A 19,444-nucleotide genomic window follows, 5' to 3' on the forward strand; every position below is an offset into this window, starting at 1 on the left:
CTATATATTTCACTAATCAGATTTGAGATGTGTACAAACAATTGTTCTTCCTCTGACACATATAGTCAAGTGAGATGTACTGCCTGATAATAGAATCTCAATCAAAAGTTATTATTATTATTATTATTATTATTATTATTATTATTATTATTATTATTATTATAGTACAATACATTCAACGACGCTATTTTAACAAGGTCTACAAATATCATTTTGTTTAACAAGTACTGCATATACACACATACCACTTACATCTAAGTGCAAAACATTTATCTCAATTTCTTTTGTAAATTTCTTGCTTCCATCTTCTCTTCTAATCTAAGTGTCTAACCCTAACGAATAAGTGAAGAACTCTGGGAATCTACTCATCACGTAGTTCTAATGTTCACCACCTACGACACCGGCGCTGGTCTTATTACTTCGGCCGGGCGAAGATAGATGGTGTTGAACCCAATTTCGCATTCTATTATATTCATCCATGTCGTTTACCTGCTGATCCGAGGCTCCGCTCGGGCATAGGTTCGATTCCTGCTTGGATTGATTATCTGATTGGGTCTTTTCCGAGGTATTCCCCAACCGGAAGGCCAATGTCAAGTAATCTATGGCAAATACCATCTCGCTACTACCAATTCCATCGACGCTAAATAACCCAGTAGGCCTACTTGGTACAGCGTCATTAAATAGCCAAGTAAAAAAAGTTGTCGCTATTGTTTTTAACAGTTCGTTAGGAAGTGATGTTGGCACTCACCTGTCGACCTCGCAGCGAGCACAGCCACCAGCCCTCGATGCCGCCCGTGTTCTGCTCCAGCACCGTGAGGACGTCCCCCTTGCGGAACGCCAGCTCGTCCGGCGACTCCGCGATGTTGTCGTACAGGGCGCGCGCCACACAGTTCTGCAACACCACATACACAATCTATTCAGTCAATGCTTTAACGAGCTTCGACACACATTGAATACTGATACAACAGAGGAGCTTCTGCAGTGCCCGAGTTTTTACTCCGTTCCCGGAAGACATTCATCTACAACAGAGGCGCCTCTACTGTGCAGTGTAATATAAACAAGAAGACAAATTGTTTCTTTCGTGAAACATGGATGTCCAAAAGCGCCACCAATTCTATTTGGGGCCCAAAAAAATATGCACACTTCAAAATGCAGAATTATCATCATTATTGGCTCAACAACCCATTGAGAGTCCTAGCCTTCCTCAGTATTTTATTCTAGCCGTCTCTACTTCTGGCCTTGACTGTCCACATTCGTGCACCAATAAATTTGGCATCGTTGTATACATTATCTTCCCATCTGCTCCTCGGTCTTCCTTTGGATCTGCTTCGTCCAGGATTGGATGTAAAGGCTCTTTTAGCGGGTCTAGTATCGTCCATTCTTACCAGGTGTCCAGCCCACTGCAATCGACCACTTTTAATGTTATAATATCTGGCTCCTTAAACCAGGCCTGCAGAACTCGCAAGTAGGAGAAATATGACGTAGCCTAACTCCACTTCTATTGGGGATGATCGACTTCCGCAGCGAGAATGAATGTTGATGCAGCCGACCGTAACTAGAACGCCGTGACCACACAGGTAGAAAAGGTAGGTGGGGTAAGAAAGGGGAGGAAAGCAGTCGTTCTCAAGAGCTACAGTTCTTTAGGTCTGCCTTAAACAGATCGTATATTTCTTTATTGTATCTAATTCTCCATTCATTATTTATTTTGACGGGTCCATAAATTGCTCTCAGAATTTTCCTCTCGAAGATACTAAGTCTTCTGATGTCCTGTTTGTTCAAGTTTCCGAGGCATACGTCAACACCGGCCTAATAAGCGTCTTATATATTCTTATTTCACTTGAGATGGTTAAGAATTTCGATTTGATATATTTCAGTAATCCAAAGTAACATTTATTTGTTATAGATATTCTTCTCTTAACAAAATGCAAAATATCTGAGTAAGAACTTACTCGTATTACCAAATTGACACACATAAATAAATGGCTATGAGAATATTTTGACAACTACTATCATAACAAGTGCTCCCTATTAGCATCCAAACAATTCTGGGTTCGATGAACTATTCCTTGTGCAACGTTAATCAGTGTGTCCATTGTGATGATTTCACACGCCACTAGATTTACTGGCATGTAACAGAACTCCTGCGGAACAAAATTCCGGCACACCGGCGACGCTGATATAACTTCTGCAGTTGCGAGCGTCGTTAAATAAACCGTATTTTTTTTCACACGCCAAGTTCTGTAATTTACGAACGTACGTTATTATTCACTGCAAAGATCACGACGAAAATGAACATCACGGCTCAAGCATGTGTTTACTAGTACAGCTTCAGAATGTCGGCAGTTGACTGTACTTCACGAACACGCAGCGACGACCTGTTTGTTTATATCCTTATCCGTTGCATTATGTGTTCGGCGTATTATATACCCAATGTGTCTTTAACTTCAGTCTTTAGGTAGCTGGAATACGAAGCCTACTGTTTGTATGTATTTATTTACACTGCAAGTGGGCAAGCACCCGGTGGCAGTAGTATACACAATATAAACAATACACAATAAAATTGCAATACACAATACAATTATACAATACACAATACAATTATATACACAATACAATAAGAATACACAATACAATTGTACAATACACAATACAATTATATACACAATACAATAAGAATACACAATACAATTTAATACAATAATTACAATTAATAATAAAACATAAAATACCTAATTTTACAATACAACCTACATATGTATAGGTCCTACATAAGTTTCAATAGTCTTTCACTTTACTCTCATCTCACTCACTGTAGTGGCACTATGACGCATTTCACTGACACTTTAGGACACATTTCACTGACGTTATAAATTATCACTGATCGGAACTATTCACCATAACTTCACTGACTCACCTCGCTTCACTGATACAACAGTTCAAATAAGTCAAATAATTACACCTTTATGCAAATTTATAAACAGAACTACATTTAAGCTAAACATTTCTAGTCTAAGACCCTCTTACACGCTATTTTTAAATAATTTACAATTCAAACCAAGGAAATAACTCGTCAGGCTAAATAAATACATGCCACCTTAAAAAATTAAATGTTAAATGGCACCTTAATTTTCATTTGCACTTTATAAACAACTTGTTAAGTTATTCTTGAATCTCCTTAAGAAAGGACAGCCCTCAAAGTCCGCTGCAGGTAGGTCATTCCAATCGTTTCTAGTTCTATTTAAAAATGAGAATTTACCTACATCCGTTTTCTGTTTCCTACATTTGATTTTAAAATCATGATCGTTCCTACCATAGTACGTTGGCTTTTCTAACCGAGCCGTTATGTCTACCCATGCTTTCTGACCTAGATGTGCTCTATAAAATGATGTTATTCTAGTTTTCCTACGTCTGTTTTCCAAAGTTTCTCTTTTAAGTTTCAAAGTTTCCCATTTACTGATAAGGTTGTAGCAGTGCGTGCGATAAATCTGTTTAACGACAACGTAATGTCACATTTCCGCAAAATCCTCAAAACGAGGCAAAAGCAGGTGTCAATGGATACAGTAGGTTCTTAGTCAGAGAAAAAGACAGTAAACAGTCAGAAGTAATTTCGTTAGTGATAGTGAAAATATTTTCTTTGTGTTCGAGAAGTTTACGAACCAGTACGCTAAAACAGGTTAAATACATTCAAAAACGAAATGCAGTACAGTAATTTGTGTTGCACTATTGTATTGAATTTTACCTAAATTTTACTGTGTTTTACATGAATAGGCATGTAAAAGGTTTTGAAACGAATTAATCTGAGTTTGCATTGTTTTTCATGGAGAAAGTCGCTTTGATATGCGAGTGTTTTGTATTAAGAGCACGTTTTCAAACGAATTATGCTCGTATTTCAATGCTTTACTGTATTTTGAAATCCAGACGGTACGTAAAAAAGTAAAGTAAATCCATGGCGCTACAGCCCATGAAAGGACAAGACCGGCCAGCCGGCTGCTGGCCTCACGTCCACATGCCGAAGCAGAAGTGGACGATCATCCAACCAGAATGGAGGTATCATGTGGTGAGCACGATGATCCTAGACTACATAAATAATCTTTTTTTTCTCTCTCTTTTCCATGAATTTTATTAGTGCAGTATTCTTACGACGCGACAAAGATAACAAATTTAATGTTAAATCATTGGACATGCTCCATCAAAGAAGATGGAAACAGAACTGCATCATTTTCACCTCCGCACAGAAACGTGCAATGCAGAGGCCATGAGAACCGCGCCTTGCCAGCCTCCTCCGACACGTGCTGCTGCTTCAGTTGACATCATCGCTGGCACAGTCGCGTGCTATACACAAGAGCTGACGCTCTTCCTCACTAACGTAATTGTCAAGGAATTCACATTTCATTTACAAGGAGAAGCGCTCCCCTTGGCGGCGGCGGCATCGTAACTCTTTATAGTCTGAACCGGATGGGCTTGAGGAAATTCCCAAGTTTGAGTTAAATGAAACCGCTCTTAATAACTTCCTGCGGTATAGCGTGTAGTTGGATGACTTGCTGGTACATTCGTCTCTTATAGGCTGATAAGAGTAGCCGGATGTTAGATAATTCATATTGCTGTAATCCGTTTTATTTAATACAGTAGATCAGCTGTAGGCCTAACTGGAAACACTTACAAATGAATTTTAAGGAACCCGCAGGTTCATTGTCGCTCTCACATAAGCCCGCCATCGGTCCCTATCCTGTGCAAGATTAATTTAGTCTCTGTCATCATATCCTACCTCCCTCAAATTCATTTTAATATTATGCTCCCATCTACGTCTCGACCTCTCCAAATATCTTTTTTCCTCCGGTCTCCCAGCTAACATTCTATATGCATTTCTGGGTCCGCCAATACGTGCTACATGCCCTGCCCATCTCAAACGTCTGGATTCTTAAGTATGTCAGGTGAAGTATACAATGAGACAAGTTCTGCGTTGTGTAACTTTCTTCATTGTCTTGTAACTTCATCCCTCTTAGCCAAACAACATGCACTCCCTATACCTGTTTTTTTTTTTTTTTTAAAGATGGGACATGACAGTTAAGCGGCCGAACTTGGAACTACAGTGCCATGTTGCCAATATGGACTACCACGCTGCCAGCTGATGGAAGCCAGCAATTGTAGTGAAGATGGCTGACGTAAAACATTCATTGACAATTCACGCGAAGATAAAAAAACAATACACAAAACCAACAGAGAATCAAAGACGAAACGTACCAATGCTAACATTGTTTGCACAATAAATGTCGCCAAGAGAGCTATTAAGTACTCGCCAAGGGGAAGTGTAAGTTTGGCAACTCAACCGTTGTTACCATAGCAACAGGCCTACCACGCTATGTGACATTCAGTTGTTTTTCCGATCGCAACGCTCCTTTTATGTCTCATTAAAAAAAAAAAAAACAAGTATAGAAACATGTTTATGATTGAAAACGAAAACAGAGGCAGGTGATGTTTATGAAATTATAATTGCTTCCTTAGTCAACGTTATGATAACTTACAAGGCACTCCTAAATGACACATCAATGTTTGCGTGTGTTAGTTACAGTATAATTTTTTAGTGGTGACAGCTTTTATCGCTTGCAGTGAAAGAGCAGACTGCAGTTCTACAGTTCCACAGATAGGCAATTCCGAGAAACGTTGCCAGCTATCACGTCTAAGCAACTGCACTGATCATTCGGGTGATGATTAATGTGAAATGGGGCTTTTGTCGAAAATTATTTGTTGAAAATTTAATTTTTATGTGTTTTATGTGAATATTTGAAAATATGTATTCACAGTAAAAACATTTAAAATATATGTTTTTATGTGAAATAAAATTTAAAATATATGTTGAGGTGCTTGTCTGAAACTTAAAACACAATTACGAATTTCTATTACAGTGCAAATCAAATATTTATTTACTTAAGAATCTTAGCCCTAGAACTTAGGTATACTTCGCACGAAAACATGACGACCTTCCCTCATCCCCTTCACCAGTTAACTGCAGGCACGCGCAAGGGATAAACCCTTAGCCGAGTTGCCAATTCTTGAAGTCATTGTGATCTGCGAACGTTCAGCCAACTGAGATACGCCAGTGGCTCTTTATTAGTTCTGAAGTTATGATTTTTATTGTAAAGTGCGGCATTGGCTATAATAGCTGTTAAGTGGAAAACGGCATGAGCTTTTTTTTCTTCTTCGCAAACTGTATTCCTTAAAAACCCTTTTCCTGGTAATTCCGAAAGTGCTGTATAGAATCGAATGAAATTTTTTCTGCATTCTTAAACATAATGTACAAATTAGGCCAGAATATTTCCGCAAGTTTATTTGCTGTTGGCGATATCTCTTTCGCGTACTGTTCACATACTGTTCGACGAAGTAAATCACGCATAAAATCGTCTATCTTACCGAATTCTATTTTAGTTTGTTTATTTTCTCTTTAGTTGGTGAAGTGTAATTCTTAATTTCTATGGCCAATATATTTTGTACTGTAGTAATACCACGCCGCCGGTTGCGTCCTATGTTAAGTGATTAAGATTTTTACTTATCAAACTATCGCACCTTTCGATTACTCTATGGATAAAATTCCTAACATTAAACACAATTTTAACACTTCGTTTTCTTAGCTACGCTCCTCTGCAAATAAGATATTCTGTTTTCTTCGACGGTGTTATTTGTTCTTGTCGTGATGGTCGTGGATCTTGAGCTGAATCAGGAGGCCTGACTGCGGATCATCTGCTCCTACACTCATTAATCATGGCCGGAATAAATTAGACATATTGAAGCGCACAACGGTATAAAACAACACGTCGACAAATGTCTGAAAAGACACTAACGAGTGAAAGCTAAGAGGCAATGACTGCTATATTTGGCAATGCTGGGATCTATTTTATTTCTGCCACGCGGCTAGGGGTTGAGTAGTGGATGGGGGTTTATGAGGGATTACCAATTCCAAGAAGAGTGGCCGTCATGTTTTCGAGCCAAGTATATTATAAAATATTATGAAATCTAGCTGTTGTTTCGCCTACGGTTTCTAACCTTTCTGGATTTCCAGCAAAAGAACGGTGGTTTCCATACCAGAAATTCCATAGAATGAAACATCACGCTTTTCTTTATTACTATCTCTATTGTATATACGAGTAAACCTTCCTGCAGAGTTCACAGCATTAGGCTTATCTACTATTACAGAAGTCCGAACTTGCAGAAAGTATAGATTACACATGACAAACACAATTTCCTAAGCTGTCATCGAACGAAATACTTCACCCTTATAATGCTTCCCTGGAATTCTGTGTCAGGTGTTCGGATATCTGATGTAACAAAACAAAACATGGCCAATGGGGAGTGAAAAAGGGTGAACAACGAGGATATAGCGGCGACCTCTGAATGCAAAGCGGCGCGGCGTGCCACGACCCAGCCTGTGCCTGTAGCCGATAAGCACTACCGCTGCCCCGATAAATAGCGTCCGTATTTCAACCCCTCTCTTGTTACTTGCCCTTTATTATCACTGTCACGAATTGTCGTGTTCACGGTCACGTAATCATGGAAAGGTGTACTTAACAGCGACGAAAGTAAACGATAACTTCTGTAAGGGGTAATAGTCTAATGTTTGTTATGATAAACATAAATCCATTTTTCTACTGATAGCTTCTATAGCCTCAAGGCCCCTGAGGTTGTTCAGGAGTAGCGAGCGGGACTCTTATTCGAACGTATGCTGGGACGTGGGTTTGAATCCTGTTTGGCCTCCTAAAAGTTGGACAAAAAGTGGATGCACATCTTCCGGAGAAGAGGGTTGACAGGAAAAACGAACGCATAAATTCTTTCATCAGAATAATAATAATAATAATAATAATAATAATAATAATAATAATAATAATAATAATAACAATGCAAGTAAAGAGATAGATTTGGAAATAAATTCCGAAAAGACAAAGTATATGATTATGTCTCGTGACCAGAATATTGTACGAAATGGAAATATAAAAATTGGAAATTTATCTTCTGAAGAGATGGAAAAGTTAAAATACCTGGGAGCAACAATAGCAAATATAAATGATATTCGGGAGGCAATTAAACACAGAACAAATATGGGAAATGCCTGTTATTATTCGGTTGAGAAGCTTCTATCATCCAATCTGCTGTCAAAAAAATATGGAAGTTAGAATTTATAAAACAGTTATATTACCGGTTGTTCTTTATGGTTGTGAAACTTGGTCTCTCATTTTGAGAGAGGAACATAGGTTAAGGGTGTTTGAGAATAAGGTGCTTAGGAAAATATTTGGTGCTAAGAGGGATGAAGTTACAAGAGAATGGAGAAAGTTACACAACACAGAACTGCACGCATTGTATTATTCACCTGACATAATTAGGAACATTAAATCCAGACGTTTGAGATGGGCAGGGCATGTAGCACGTATGGGCGAATCCAGAAATGCATATAGAGTGTTAGTTGGGAGGCCGGAGGGAAAAATACCTTTGGGGAGGCCGAGACGTAGATGGGAAGATAATATTAAAATGGATTTGAGAGAGGTGGGTTATGATGATAGAGACTGGATTAATCTTGCTCAGGATAGGGACTGATGGCGGGCTTATGTGAAGGCGGCAATGAACCTCTGGTTTCTTAAGAGCCAGTAAGTAAGTAATAGTAGTAATAATAATAATAACAATAATAATATTATTATTATTATTATTATTATTATTATTATTATTATTATTAACATTTAAAACGTGTTCGCCGAATTAGCTCTGTGATAGCGCGTCTGCCTCCAGACTAACTCACATAAGCGGAGTTATAGGGAGCATGGAGGGGCACTGCCCCCCCCCCAAACTTGGTCGAACTCTTTTTTTTTTTCCATTAACGTTAGAAAATATTTGAATTCAAAATATTTTTCTTGCTTTTGTTTATGATTAAGTTTCTGTGCTTAAATTGACGAATTAATGTCTTCAGACCATGTGTCTGGACTACAATATTTATTTTAAATTTTTGAATGTATAAGAATTTCTATACCTCATTTGAGGAATGAAAGCACTGTAATGTTTTTTTTTTTTTTGTAACAGCCTGTACTGATGTGTTAAAACTCTGGAGGTGTTCAAGTAGGCATTTGGAGAAATAGGGGAGACTCGGCTAATTCCGCAATATTAAGAAGTAAATCTATCATATTTTTATCAAAATGTTTATTGAAAAATATTATTAATGTATGTAGACATGGACGAAACCTTTCATTACCAAATGAGATAAAGAGATCTATTAAAATGCAAATATATTTAGTTGTACATAGGCCTACATTACAGTTGAAAAAGACTTGGCTAATTCCGCAATAGTAAATAATTATGAAATACATTATGAAAGTAACATAAAAGGGCAATTTATATTAACAATGATCACTTTCTTCACAGCTATGTAGCAAAACACGAAAAACAGCCAACTTTCGATGTTTCACTGTATTGCCGACAGAGGTGTCGACCAATATCCTTGATTTTTTTCCGTAGCACTGCAGAGGACATGCCTCCTGTTGACAGCCTCTCAAAACTTACGTTCACGCTATTGTAAAGCCGCAGTAAAATCATATATGCACTACAGCGGAATTAGCCGAGTTTCCCCTATGAATAACATACTGCACGAGAAAGTAAACGTAAAATTGGTCCACCGCTGTGGAGTAATGGTTAGCACGTCTGGCCCTGAAACGAGCGGGCCCAGGTTCAAATCCTGCTTGGGACAAGTTACTTGGTTGGGGTTTTCCTCAACCAATTGAAGCAAAGTTGCTGGGTAATTTTCGATGTTGGACCTCGGACTCATTTCGCCATCATTAATTCACATATCAATCAAACAATAGCCCGGGTTAAGTTCACGGTGCGGCGTGCTGCACTTGTACAAGAGCGCGGCCGTTCGGCTACCCAATCATTCACAAAATAGGAATGGTAAGCACAATAAGCCTCAAGCTGCAATTCAAGCCTTCGGGTCTCTCAGTTCTGTACAGGAGGGAATTAGTGAAACAAATTCTATTGCTGTGATCAGATATGTCCAATAAGTCACAGTTATCGACGAATTGAATTGAAGTACAAGTAGGCGCAACACAACTTCTGACGGATCTACAAATATTATACTTTCAGGAATTTTTTTCCAAACTTATTACTATTCCTATAATTGAGGGGTTTGCCGGAAGAAAGGCGGATAGACCTCTACGCCCTTCTTCGGAAAAACTGTTTAAAATGTAGTGAATAATTCGCTAATTATAGTAGCGAAATTTTGTTTTGATTGTACTGTACATACCTGCAGGACAGGGCTGCGTGCGTGCGTGCGTGATTTAGTCAGTCAGTCTACAAGTAGAGCTAGTGCTGAGCGTTACCGCATACTGTACTGTGTGTGTTTTCTCTTGGTAGAGACTAAGCAAATATATATAGTTCAATTTAGTCAGTCCAGTTGTTTCCTTTGACTGCTTTTATGTTCATTATTGTCCTTGCTTTAAGAGTAAACAAACTTATGAAACTCGTAGATTCAGACGGAAATATTTTATGTTCTATAAAGATATTTGTTACAATATTCACATTTTTGGGCTTATTGTTATTAGGATTATACAAAGAATAAATTTTATTTATTTATGTTCACACAAAATGGAGATTTTCTTTTTCTGTTATAATCAGAGATTTTACTTTGCGTACTTAATGTCTACTCAGTATATCTGAAATAATGTAAATTACTTTAGAAGTAGATAATAAATGTCATAAAATGTATCTTTGTTTCAATTCCGTGTGAAATTTAAATCTGAAATCTACATTAAATCCCCTAAGCAAATCATTATATGGATAAAGGGCGTGTAGACCGAAGTTTTATATGGTACAAATATAAGGAAATATAATAATATAAATTGCCTAAATGCTACAAAACATTTATACTCGCTAAGATTTTTAATTTAATGTATAATTTTGTTCACTATGTGTATAACATTTTATTCAGGTGCGTTTTAAAGTCTTAGATTGCCTGTATCTCAATTCACCATATTGACGTATACGCTCTTTTTCCGGCAAACCCCTCAATTATATTATTCTTCGTATAATTCTATACATTGTATATTGTTTTTGGAAGAAAGATATATATATATATTTTTTTTCGTAAAACGTTAGTAGAGCGCTCAAAAGAAATTCATCCTCTCCTCGACTGTGGTATAATTTTCGAACCGGCAACACCCAGGAAAATTCCCACGCCATGCCACTGAACGAGATAAATATGTATAATTTCATGTTGTAACAAAATTACCCACAAATATTTACGTTAGCTTCGTTGCCGATATTTTTTATGATTGGTTACGCTTGTCGTAAAAATACACTTAAAATTCTCACTGAACATACATTTTTAACGAGACGAAATAACCGCATGTAACAAATGCGATCTTTAAACAGACTTCGACCACTGCGTTACACACGCAATACATACAGAAGTCGCATTACAGTCATAAAATACCACACAATAGAACCTATGTCCTTTTATTACGTACATTCCGCATTCTTCTATCGGAAAATGGTTGTTTTTCATCGCTATTTGACGTCAAACACAGGTTTTTATGTTTTACGACCACTCCAATGGCAGAATAAAAATCGTTGCTATAAAGTTAGTCATAACGTAACTGCAGAAATTAACATGTATTGGCAGAAACAAGATTTCCAGTTATGGCAATACTACTGCCTACTGAACTCTATGTCACTGAAATGTGAACATCAGTTTGAAACACTATACAATGATGTTCAAGGCTGGTTCACAATAAATGGGGAACGAGAACCAGAACGAGAATTGGAAACAGAGGACGTAGAAGTGAAGATTTCTGATTCACAATAAACCGAGAACGGAAACAGCTATGTAGATCGATATGTATGTCAATAACGATATGAAGAGTTCGCGGGAAAAACGATAAATGTCACATTTCTGTTAAGGATTAGATAATGATCTAATTGAGTCTATAACTGCAAGATGTAGTGCTGTTTCTATAGAAAATAAAGGAAAGGATTACTGTATTAGTGGTGATAATTCTCCTTTTTACCATTTTTCATAAGAACAACATTAAATTTCGCAGTGATCCATTGAATTAAATAATGACATCAAGCTTAACAAAACTGTGACATTCATCGTCTTTCCCGCGAACTCTTCATATGTAAAGTCGATATTACGCATTCTGGTGTTATAATTGACCGATGACTTTCTCTCAGGAGAACAAACCAGCCAAAATAAACACGGGTTAACCAACTTCAGAATTTATGGCACAGAATATTTAAGAATTAAATTCACGTGTTAATCTGGTCACATATACAAGTAACATAGGCCTACTAGGGCTGGATAAAAAGTAATGGCAACAGTTCGATATTTCTGACATGGCTTCATTCACGGGAGTACAACATTTACGTACCTTCTATATAGCCCCCCCCCCCTTATTTATCACCTTTTGCCAAATATTTGGAAGGCGTCGTACACCATCAACGCGTCCATCTTTGTTGATGTACCATTTGACCGCCCTATAGCACGGATAAGTTCATGTCTGGTATTGTAACGGGTCCCTCGCAGTGGTTCTTTCACTTTGGTGAAAAGATCGTAATCTCATGGACTCATATCGAGTGAGTACGGTGGATGTTCCAGAATCTTCCATTGCCAGCGGCGCCACAGGTCCTTAACAGCAGCAGCGGTGTGACTCCTTGCATTGTCATGAAGAATGATGGGGTTCTGTACCACCAAGTGGTGTCGTTTTCTCCTGAGCGCTGTACGAAGGTGGTGGTGGTTCACGCAGTCCCTGAAAACATTTTTGTGCACTACGACCTCGTGCCACATCAATTTTGATCCAGAAACATTGCTCTAGTTTTGTAAACGTGGTATTAGGGCGCTCGCACTATCCCTATGAAAGTCAACGTTCTACACACTGCAGTAGATTGACAGAGTACTGTCGCCGCTGGATGCACTAACTCATCTAACAGCCCTTGTTCATGTCCACACAGCTGGCAGCTCTCGAACGCACCATCGTCACGTGACAGCAGTGTTGCCATAACTTTTTATCCAACCTATGTATATTGAAAGTGATTCTACTGAATTTCTGGGTTAGTTAGAAACGGTGTATATAAAGAAGAATTGTCATGGCCTTCTTGCTACAAAATATACAGCGATCAAATAGATTTATCATGGCTACAGAATGAATCTAGTAGGCTGTGATCGGAAATGAGAACAGCAAAGTTATAACTTGGGCAACATCACGTTCCCGTTCCTGGGCTCAGGCAGCCTTCTCGTTAATTGTGAATGCTCATATTTAAATATACACATTTTAACAATTTTTCCGTTCTCGTTCTCTTGCTGGTTCTAGTTTCCGGTTTATTGTGAACCAGCCTTCATTCTTAAATCGTTAGGAATAAACTCAGAGATATAACAATCAGATGTTACACACACAGATATATCAGTTGGCTATACTGTGGTAATACTTACTTACTTACTTACAAATGGCTTTTAAGAAGCCCGCAGGTTCATTGCCGCCCTCACATAAGCCCGCCATCGGTCCCTATCCTATGCAAGATTAATCCACTCTCTATTATCATACCCCATCTCCCTCAACCACATTTTAATATTATCCTCCCATCTACGTCTCGGCCTCCCCAAAGATCGTTTTCCCTCCAATTTCCCAACTAACACTCTATATGCCCAAAGAATCAGTCCCATTCCGAGGCTTATTGTATGGATTCGTAACAAGCTGTTTTTTACGGTGATAGGTTGTTAGCCCTTCGCCCAACCCCCAAGTTGGAGGACCACTTCTTATCGGCTGTCCACGACTGCTTAATCAATATGTTCGCAGCTACCCTCCATATCTGGAAGCCGTCTCCTCTATCCTCAATCTGAGGACGCGCCATGCCGTGGTGATAGGGACCCACAATACATGGATACTGTGGTAATACAGTATGTAAAAGGAATCTTTGTTGAACTCAGCGGCGGTTACGTTACCTGTCCCTGCGGTAGCACAGTGGTACAGTGTCCACTGATTATTCGGCGAACACGGTAGCCGTCAGACCACTGAGGACGACTTGGCCAGGGGTGAATTTAGAGGTTATTCACTATACAATAGTAATTCCAAAATTACATTCCCAGACGCTACTGAAACCAAATTAATATGAGTAATCCAGAATGTAAGAGGCGCTGAATTATGAATTATTTCTTAGACACCATCCGAATACGCTTAACATATTTGAGAATATAATATTATACTAAACGTATTATATAACTTCGCTGATAAATATCCTGAAGTCACGATTGATGATATTACAGGAATTACAAGTGAATTTACTAGTTTAAGTACTTTTTACGTTTTTACTCACTAGTGTTTAAAAGAAATGCATATAGAGTGTTAGTTGGGAGACCGGAGGGAAAAAGACCTTTAGGGAGGCCGAGACGTAGATGGGAGGATAATATTAAAATGGATTTGAGGGAGGTGGGATATGATGATAGAGACTGGATTAATCTTGCACAGGATAGGGACCGCTGGCGGGCTTATGTGAGGGCGGCAATGAACCTTCGGGTTCCTTAAAAGCCATTTGTAAGTAAGTAAGTAAGTGTTTAAAAGGCACACTTAGGTACTGATAACAGTGGGTAAAATGCAACTTTACGCACTATCGTAGAAAATAGTACATTATACATTAAAGGAAAGAAACGCCATGACTTTACCTTGGGAAAAATTGTGTTTCGACCCCGTGGTGTATATATACTATTTTTCCACGACATGGAGTAAATTTTCGTATTTCATTTCTGAAATTCTTATTATTGAAGTTCACTGTGATTGCATAGGCTATACACAGATGCAAAGCAAATATCATAGCAACAACGATTGATTTATTTCATTTTTACGTTATATTTCTCTCCCCATGGAGAAAATGTTATATCTTTCTCTCCCGATTTTGATAACCTAGAAACCGACATGTAGCCTACTCGCAGTCATGGAGAAATGAGATTACTTTATAACTTACAGATAACACGTACTGTATCTGTCAGGCACCACTCCATCTCATACAACCAGCTTACTTTAGTCACCGCTAGAAGTGTTGCCACTAATTTTCGAATTACTTACGTATTGCAATTGAGGCGATTAGAAGCAAAGGGATGTAAGTGACATTTCTAAAAAAAATATTTAAGTGCATCCAGGCTAAACTAAAGCATTTAAAATTTCAGTGATAGAGCGATATATCTTTTAACCACATCACACATTAAAATTTAAAATGAAAACTTCACGAAATCTACGAAAGCTTAGTAACTTTTTATCACATTTTCTCGAAAATAACTTAAGTGCACTTACATCCCATTGCTTCTGACCGCCTCAATTGAAATTATAATAACGACAAAAGTATAGTGTGCAAAAATATTAAATACATTATGAACACATTAAACATTAACATTAAGTTAAATAAATATACGATATGGGTTCTCCGAGTTATACTTCTCTTACGAAGGAAGCCATTCTAAGAATTTATATTGCCCTCGATAGGATTTGAAGTCGGGAATCTCTTTTTTAACAGGATTTCTTTTTTGTATGTGTGGTAATTGGTATGTAGAGGCTCACACCCCTGCCTGGTTTTAAACCTGTCACAGTTAAGAATCTGGACCTTCATCTTTAAAACATGATGCTGGATTGCTGTTCTGCACTTCCTTTTCGTTGTATTCACTTGTTTTAACAGCTTCTAACAACTTGATGGCAGTTGTAAAGATCTAAATTTTAACAAGCTTCAAACCGATTGCTGGAGGGCTGAAGTACGAGGCCCTCGATTTAAACTTGCCACCAATTAAGTACCCTCTATTCAATATTCACAGTTACATTTGCTCCCGGGAGACGATCGCTGCTGCGAAACACGTCTGCCTTCCAGATGAGCGAGTGCACGACACTTGCTGGTGTTAATGGTGACTGTCGAGTGTGTGTGTCTGAGAGCCGTTTCCGGGCGAAGTGTCGGATTACACCAGATGTTCAGCTGTTCACGGAAGCGGAATGGACGTTTAACATGTGTCCAACAGGTCTTCCAGGTCGTAGCCATGAGCTACGATCTCCTGTTGAAATCGTTTAATGATCCGAAAGTTCAGCGTCAACCATTCGTTGCTTTTGGTGTTGGCGACGATGTATTGCAGTACCTACGCTGGGTGCAAGAGAATTGCCTTTATTTATTTTTCAGTGGTGCTAGCCTTAGAACGAAATATTGTAATAATATCCTATATAAAGAGGCCAAGAGGAAAATATTCTGAAGTATCCGAAGATATATCCTCTCAACAAGGGCCGGCTCTAGTCGTGCGTGCACGCAGATGGCCGATAGAATAAATTTGAAATACAGAGTGGAAGTGAAATAATTCTGCAGATTTTCAGAGCGAATAGTATTTTAGTAGTATTTATGTATTTAACCCGGTAGAGATAAGGCCGTCAGGCCTTCTCTGCCCCTCTACCAGGAGATTCCAAATATAATACGAAGAATAAATATATATTATTTTAATGTAACAAAGTACATATGATATTTCCATGCAGATATTCTCCGTTCCATTACTCTTTCATCGTACGAAGAATAAAATTACAATTAGTAATTATAGTATTAAATTTACAATTACAATTACAATAAAAATCAAAGTACGAAAAGATCACCTGACTAATGAAAGCTAGATAATTTACCATAGAAAAACAAAGAATATTTTATATTTACTGACTTACAAATTAAACCTACAATAACAAAGTTGTATAGTGATGAAATTACTGGATATTGAAATATTTTGTGATAGATTAAAGAAACTATTTACAAGAAATCAATTACTGACCAAGTGCCTAGTAAGTTTGCGTTGGAATTCAATTTTATTTGCGAATTCCAGAATCTTGGCAGGGCTATTGTGAAAGAGGATGAGTATGAGGATGTGCGATGGGATGGTATTGTTAGTATTGTTTCATGACGAGAGCGTGTGTTCAGATTATGGTGGGAAGAAAGGTAAGTGAAGCGAGACGACAGGTACGAAGGAATAGAAGAGTTCAAGATTTCGAAGGGAAGGAGAAGTGAATGTAAATTTATTTTCCTATCTAGTTTAAGCCAACCTATTGTTTCCAGGGATGGGGTAAGATGATCATATTTACGAACATTGCTTACAAAACGTACACACAAATTATGAGCACGTTGAAGTTTCGTTTTGTTGTCGCTGGAAAGGTCAGTCAGTAAAATGTCAGCATGGTCAAAATAGGGAAATACAAGCGTCTGCACAAGGGACTTTTTTAAGCAAGAGGGAAGATGAACATTTATCCTTTTTAGCACATGGATAATAGAATATACTTTTCTGCAGGTTTCTGTGATTTGCATGCCCCAGTTGAGATTATTATCCATGTGAATGCCAAGATTTTTTACTGAAGAACTGAAAGGGATATGCACTGTACTTACTTTAACGGGGAAAATGTCAAGGTGTTTTACAACTCATGTTGTATGTAACAAAAAAATGTAATACCACGTTGGTGGAAAGTTCACAGTTTTTTTTTTCAGAAAAAAAAAAGTTTTTCTCCAATATTTAACAACCACTTATTCGGTAACTATTGCCAGTAGGATCGTGATTCTTACCCATATCAATAGGAAATCTAGTAAAGAATAATTTATCCCTCTGGTGTATTTTCTATATCGTGGACGGTTTTCGTGTAAATTTAATTTAAAACCACTAACTTGAAGCCACTGACCGATGCGACCAGTAAGGGAGATGGGAGGTAGTTCACTAAGGCAGACAGACCTGAGTTCGTTGACCTTTTATATCTGTATCACGAGAAGAGTGTGATAGCGACGATGGTGTCAGACTGATGAAACTTCCAACTTAACTTTCTAATTAACCGTGCATTTAATCACAAAACGTAATGTAAGTTTTCTGTTTATTTAAGTATACCCTATCGTAATAAGCAGTCGTGGACAGCCGATAAAGGGTCGTCCTCCAGCTTGGGGGTTGGGCGAAGGGCTAACAACCCATCACCGTAATAACAGCTTGTTACGAATCCATACAATAAGAATCTTTGGGGAGGCCGAGACTTAGATGGGAGGATAATATTAAAATGGATTTGAGGGAGGTAGGATATGATGATAGAGGCTGGATTAATCTTGCACAGGATAGGGACCGATGGCGGGCTTATATGAGGGCGGCAATGAACCTACGAGTTCCTTAAAAGCGATTTGTAAGTAAGTACCCTATCATCCCTTTCAATCTCCAGGATTATTTCACTTCCATCCTGTATAATTTAATAATATTTTAATATAGTGTTCGACTATGAAATAAGAACGTAGCTTTATTAAGACATATTGAAGAATATTGATATATTAAATTCAACTTAAATATACGGAAAGATTATTTTTAGGTCCTACAGAATATATCTGTTATGGCAGCAATGATTATTAGAGGAGAAAAATTCGCTCCGGCGCCGGAGATCGAATCCGGGTCCTTGGTTCTACATACCAATTGCTCTACTCACTGAGCTACGCCGAAGTTCAATACACATCACTGGATCGAATCCCCCTCCTCTAGTGTTTTTACCTTTTTTGGCCTGACTCCAAGTTCAACATATATGTTGACAGTGCATATTACTATGGAATTCCGGCCACCAAGTCACTCAATTGAGCGCGCCCCTTGTATAATGGCAGTTGACTTAATATAAAATGCAAACTATATGTCGAACTTGGAGTCAGGCCAAAAAAGGGAAAAACACTAAAGGAGTGGGATTCGATCCGGTGCTGTGGATTGAACTTCGACGTAGCTCAGTGGTTAGAGCACTTGGTACGTAGAACCAAGGACCCGGGTTCGATCCCCGGCGCCGGAGCGAATTTTTCTTCTCTAATAATCATTGTTAAATATTATATTGTAACCCTTCAGTTTTCAGTTAATTTTTAGGCTCCACTTATGTCATTGTTTCAACTGTTGAAGTTTGAGGAACAAAAAAAATGTAAAAAGAGGAAATGTGCACGGGCGTAATTTGCATATTTAGAATCACTATTTGTTAAAAGGGCGGACGTCCCAAGGTAAACAAAGGCCCAATTTATTATCTTAGATAAAGGAGTAATTTAGAAACATTTTAATTTACCAATATGATACTAAAACTAATTTTTAAGACTGAAAAGAAAGTTCCAATTTTCATACAATTGACGGGAAATAGTTTTTTTTTTCTCCTGTAAAATTTGCATTTTTGGACTTCCGCCCTTTTACAAACAGGGATTTTTATTTAGTGCTGAGGAAGCGATTACCAATCGGTCATGATAGACATCCAAGTGGTCAGCTCTTGGGAAGATTAAGGAGATCCAACTGCAGTCAGAAGTTCAGATTTAGTTTTTGCTTGAAATGTGACATGATCGACCCGTTACTTCATCTGACAAAGTAATTTGAAACACGCACCCTGATAATTATGAAGGTCACCTCCTCTTTTAAACGTCGCCGTCTTGAAGCAATACAGGGGAG

General features: G+C 38.1%; 1 protein-coding gene across 3 annotated transcripts in view; it reads right to left on the reverse strand.

The window, feature by feature from the left end:
• Nucleotides 1–19,444, reverse strand: part of p130CAS (Serine_rich_CAS and FAT-like_CAS_C domain-containing protein p130CAS) — a 425,855-nt gene that overhangs the window by 60,947 nt on the left and 345,464 nt on the right. For all 3 annotated transcript variants that reach the window (XM_069845127.1, XM_069845128.1, XM_069845129.1), the window contains exon 2: nucleotides 749–892. In XM_069845127.1, the coding sequence (XP_069701228.1) occupies nucleotides 749–892 (144 nt within the window). The remainder of the gene's footprint in view (nucleotides 1–748; nucleotides 893–19,444) is intronic.

Source organism: Periplaneta americana, chromosome 14, assembly GCF_040183065.1.
Source record: "Periplaneta americana isolate PAMFEO1 chromosome 14, P.americana_PAMFEO1_priV1, whole genome shotgun sequence".
Classification (NCBI taxonomy): Eukaryota; Metazoa; Arthropoda; class Insecta; order Blattodea; family Blattidae; genus Periplaneta; species Periplaneta americana.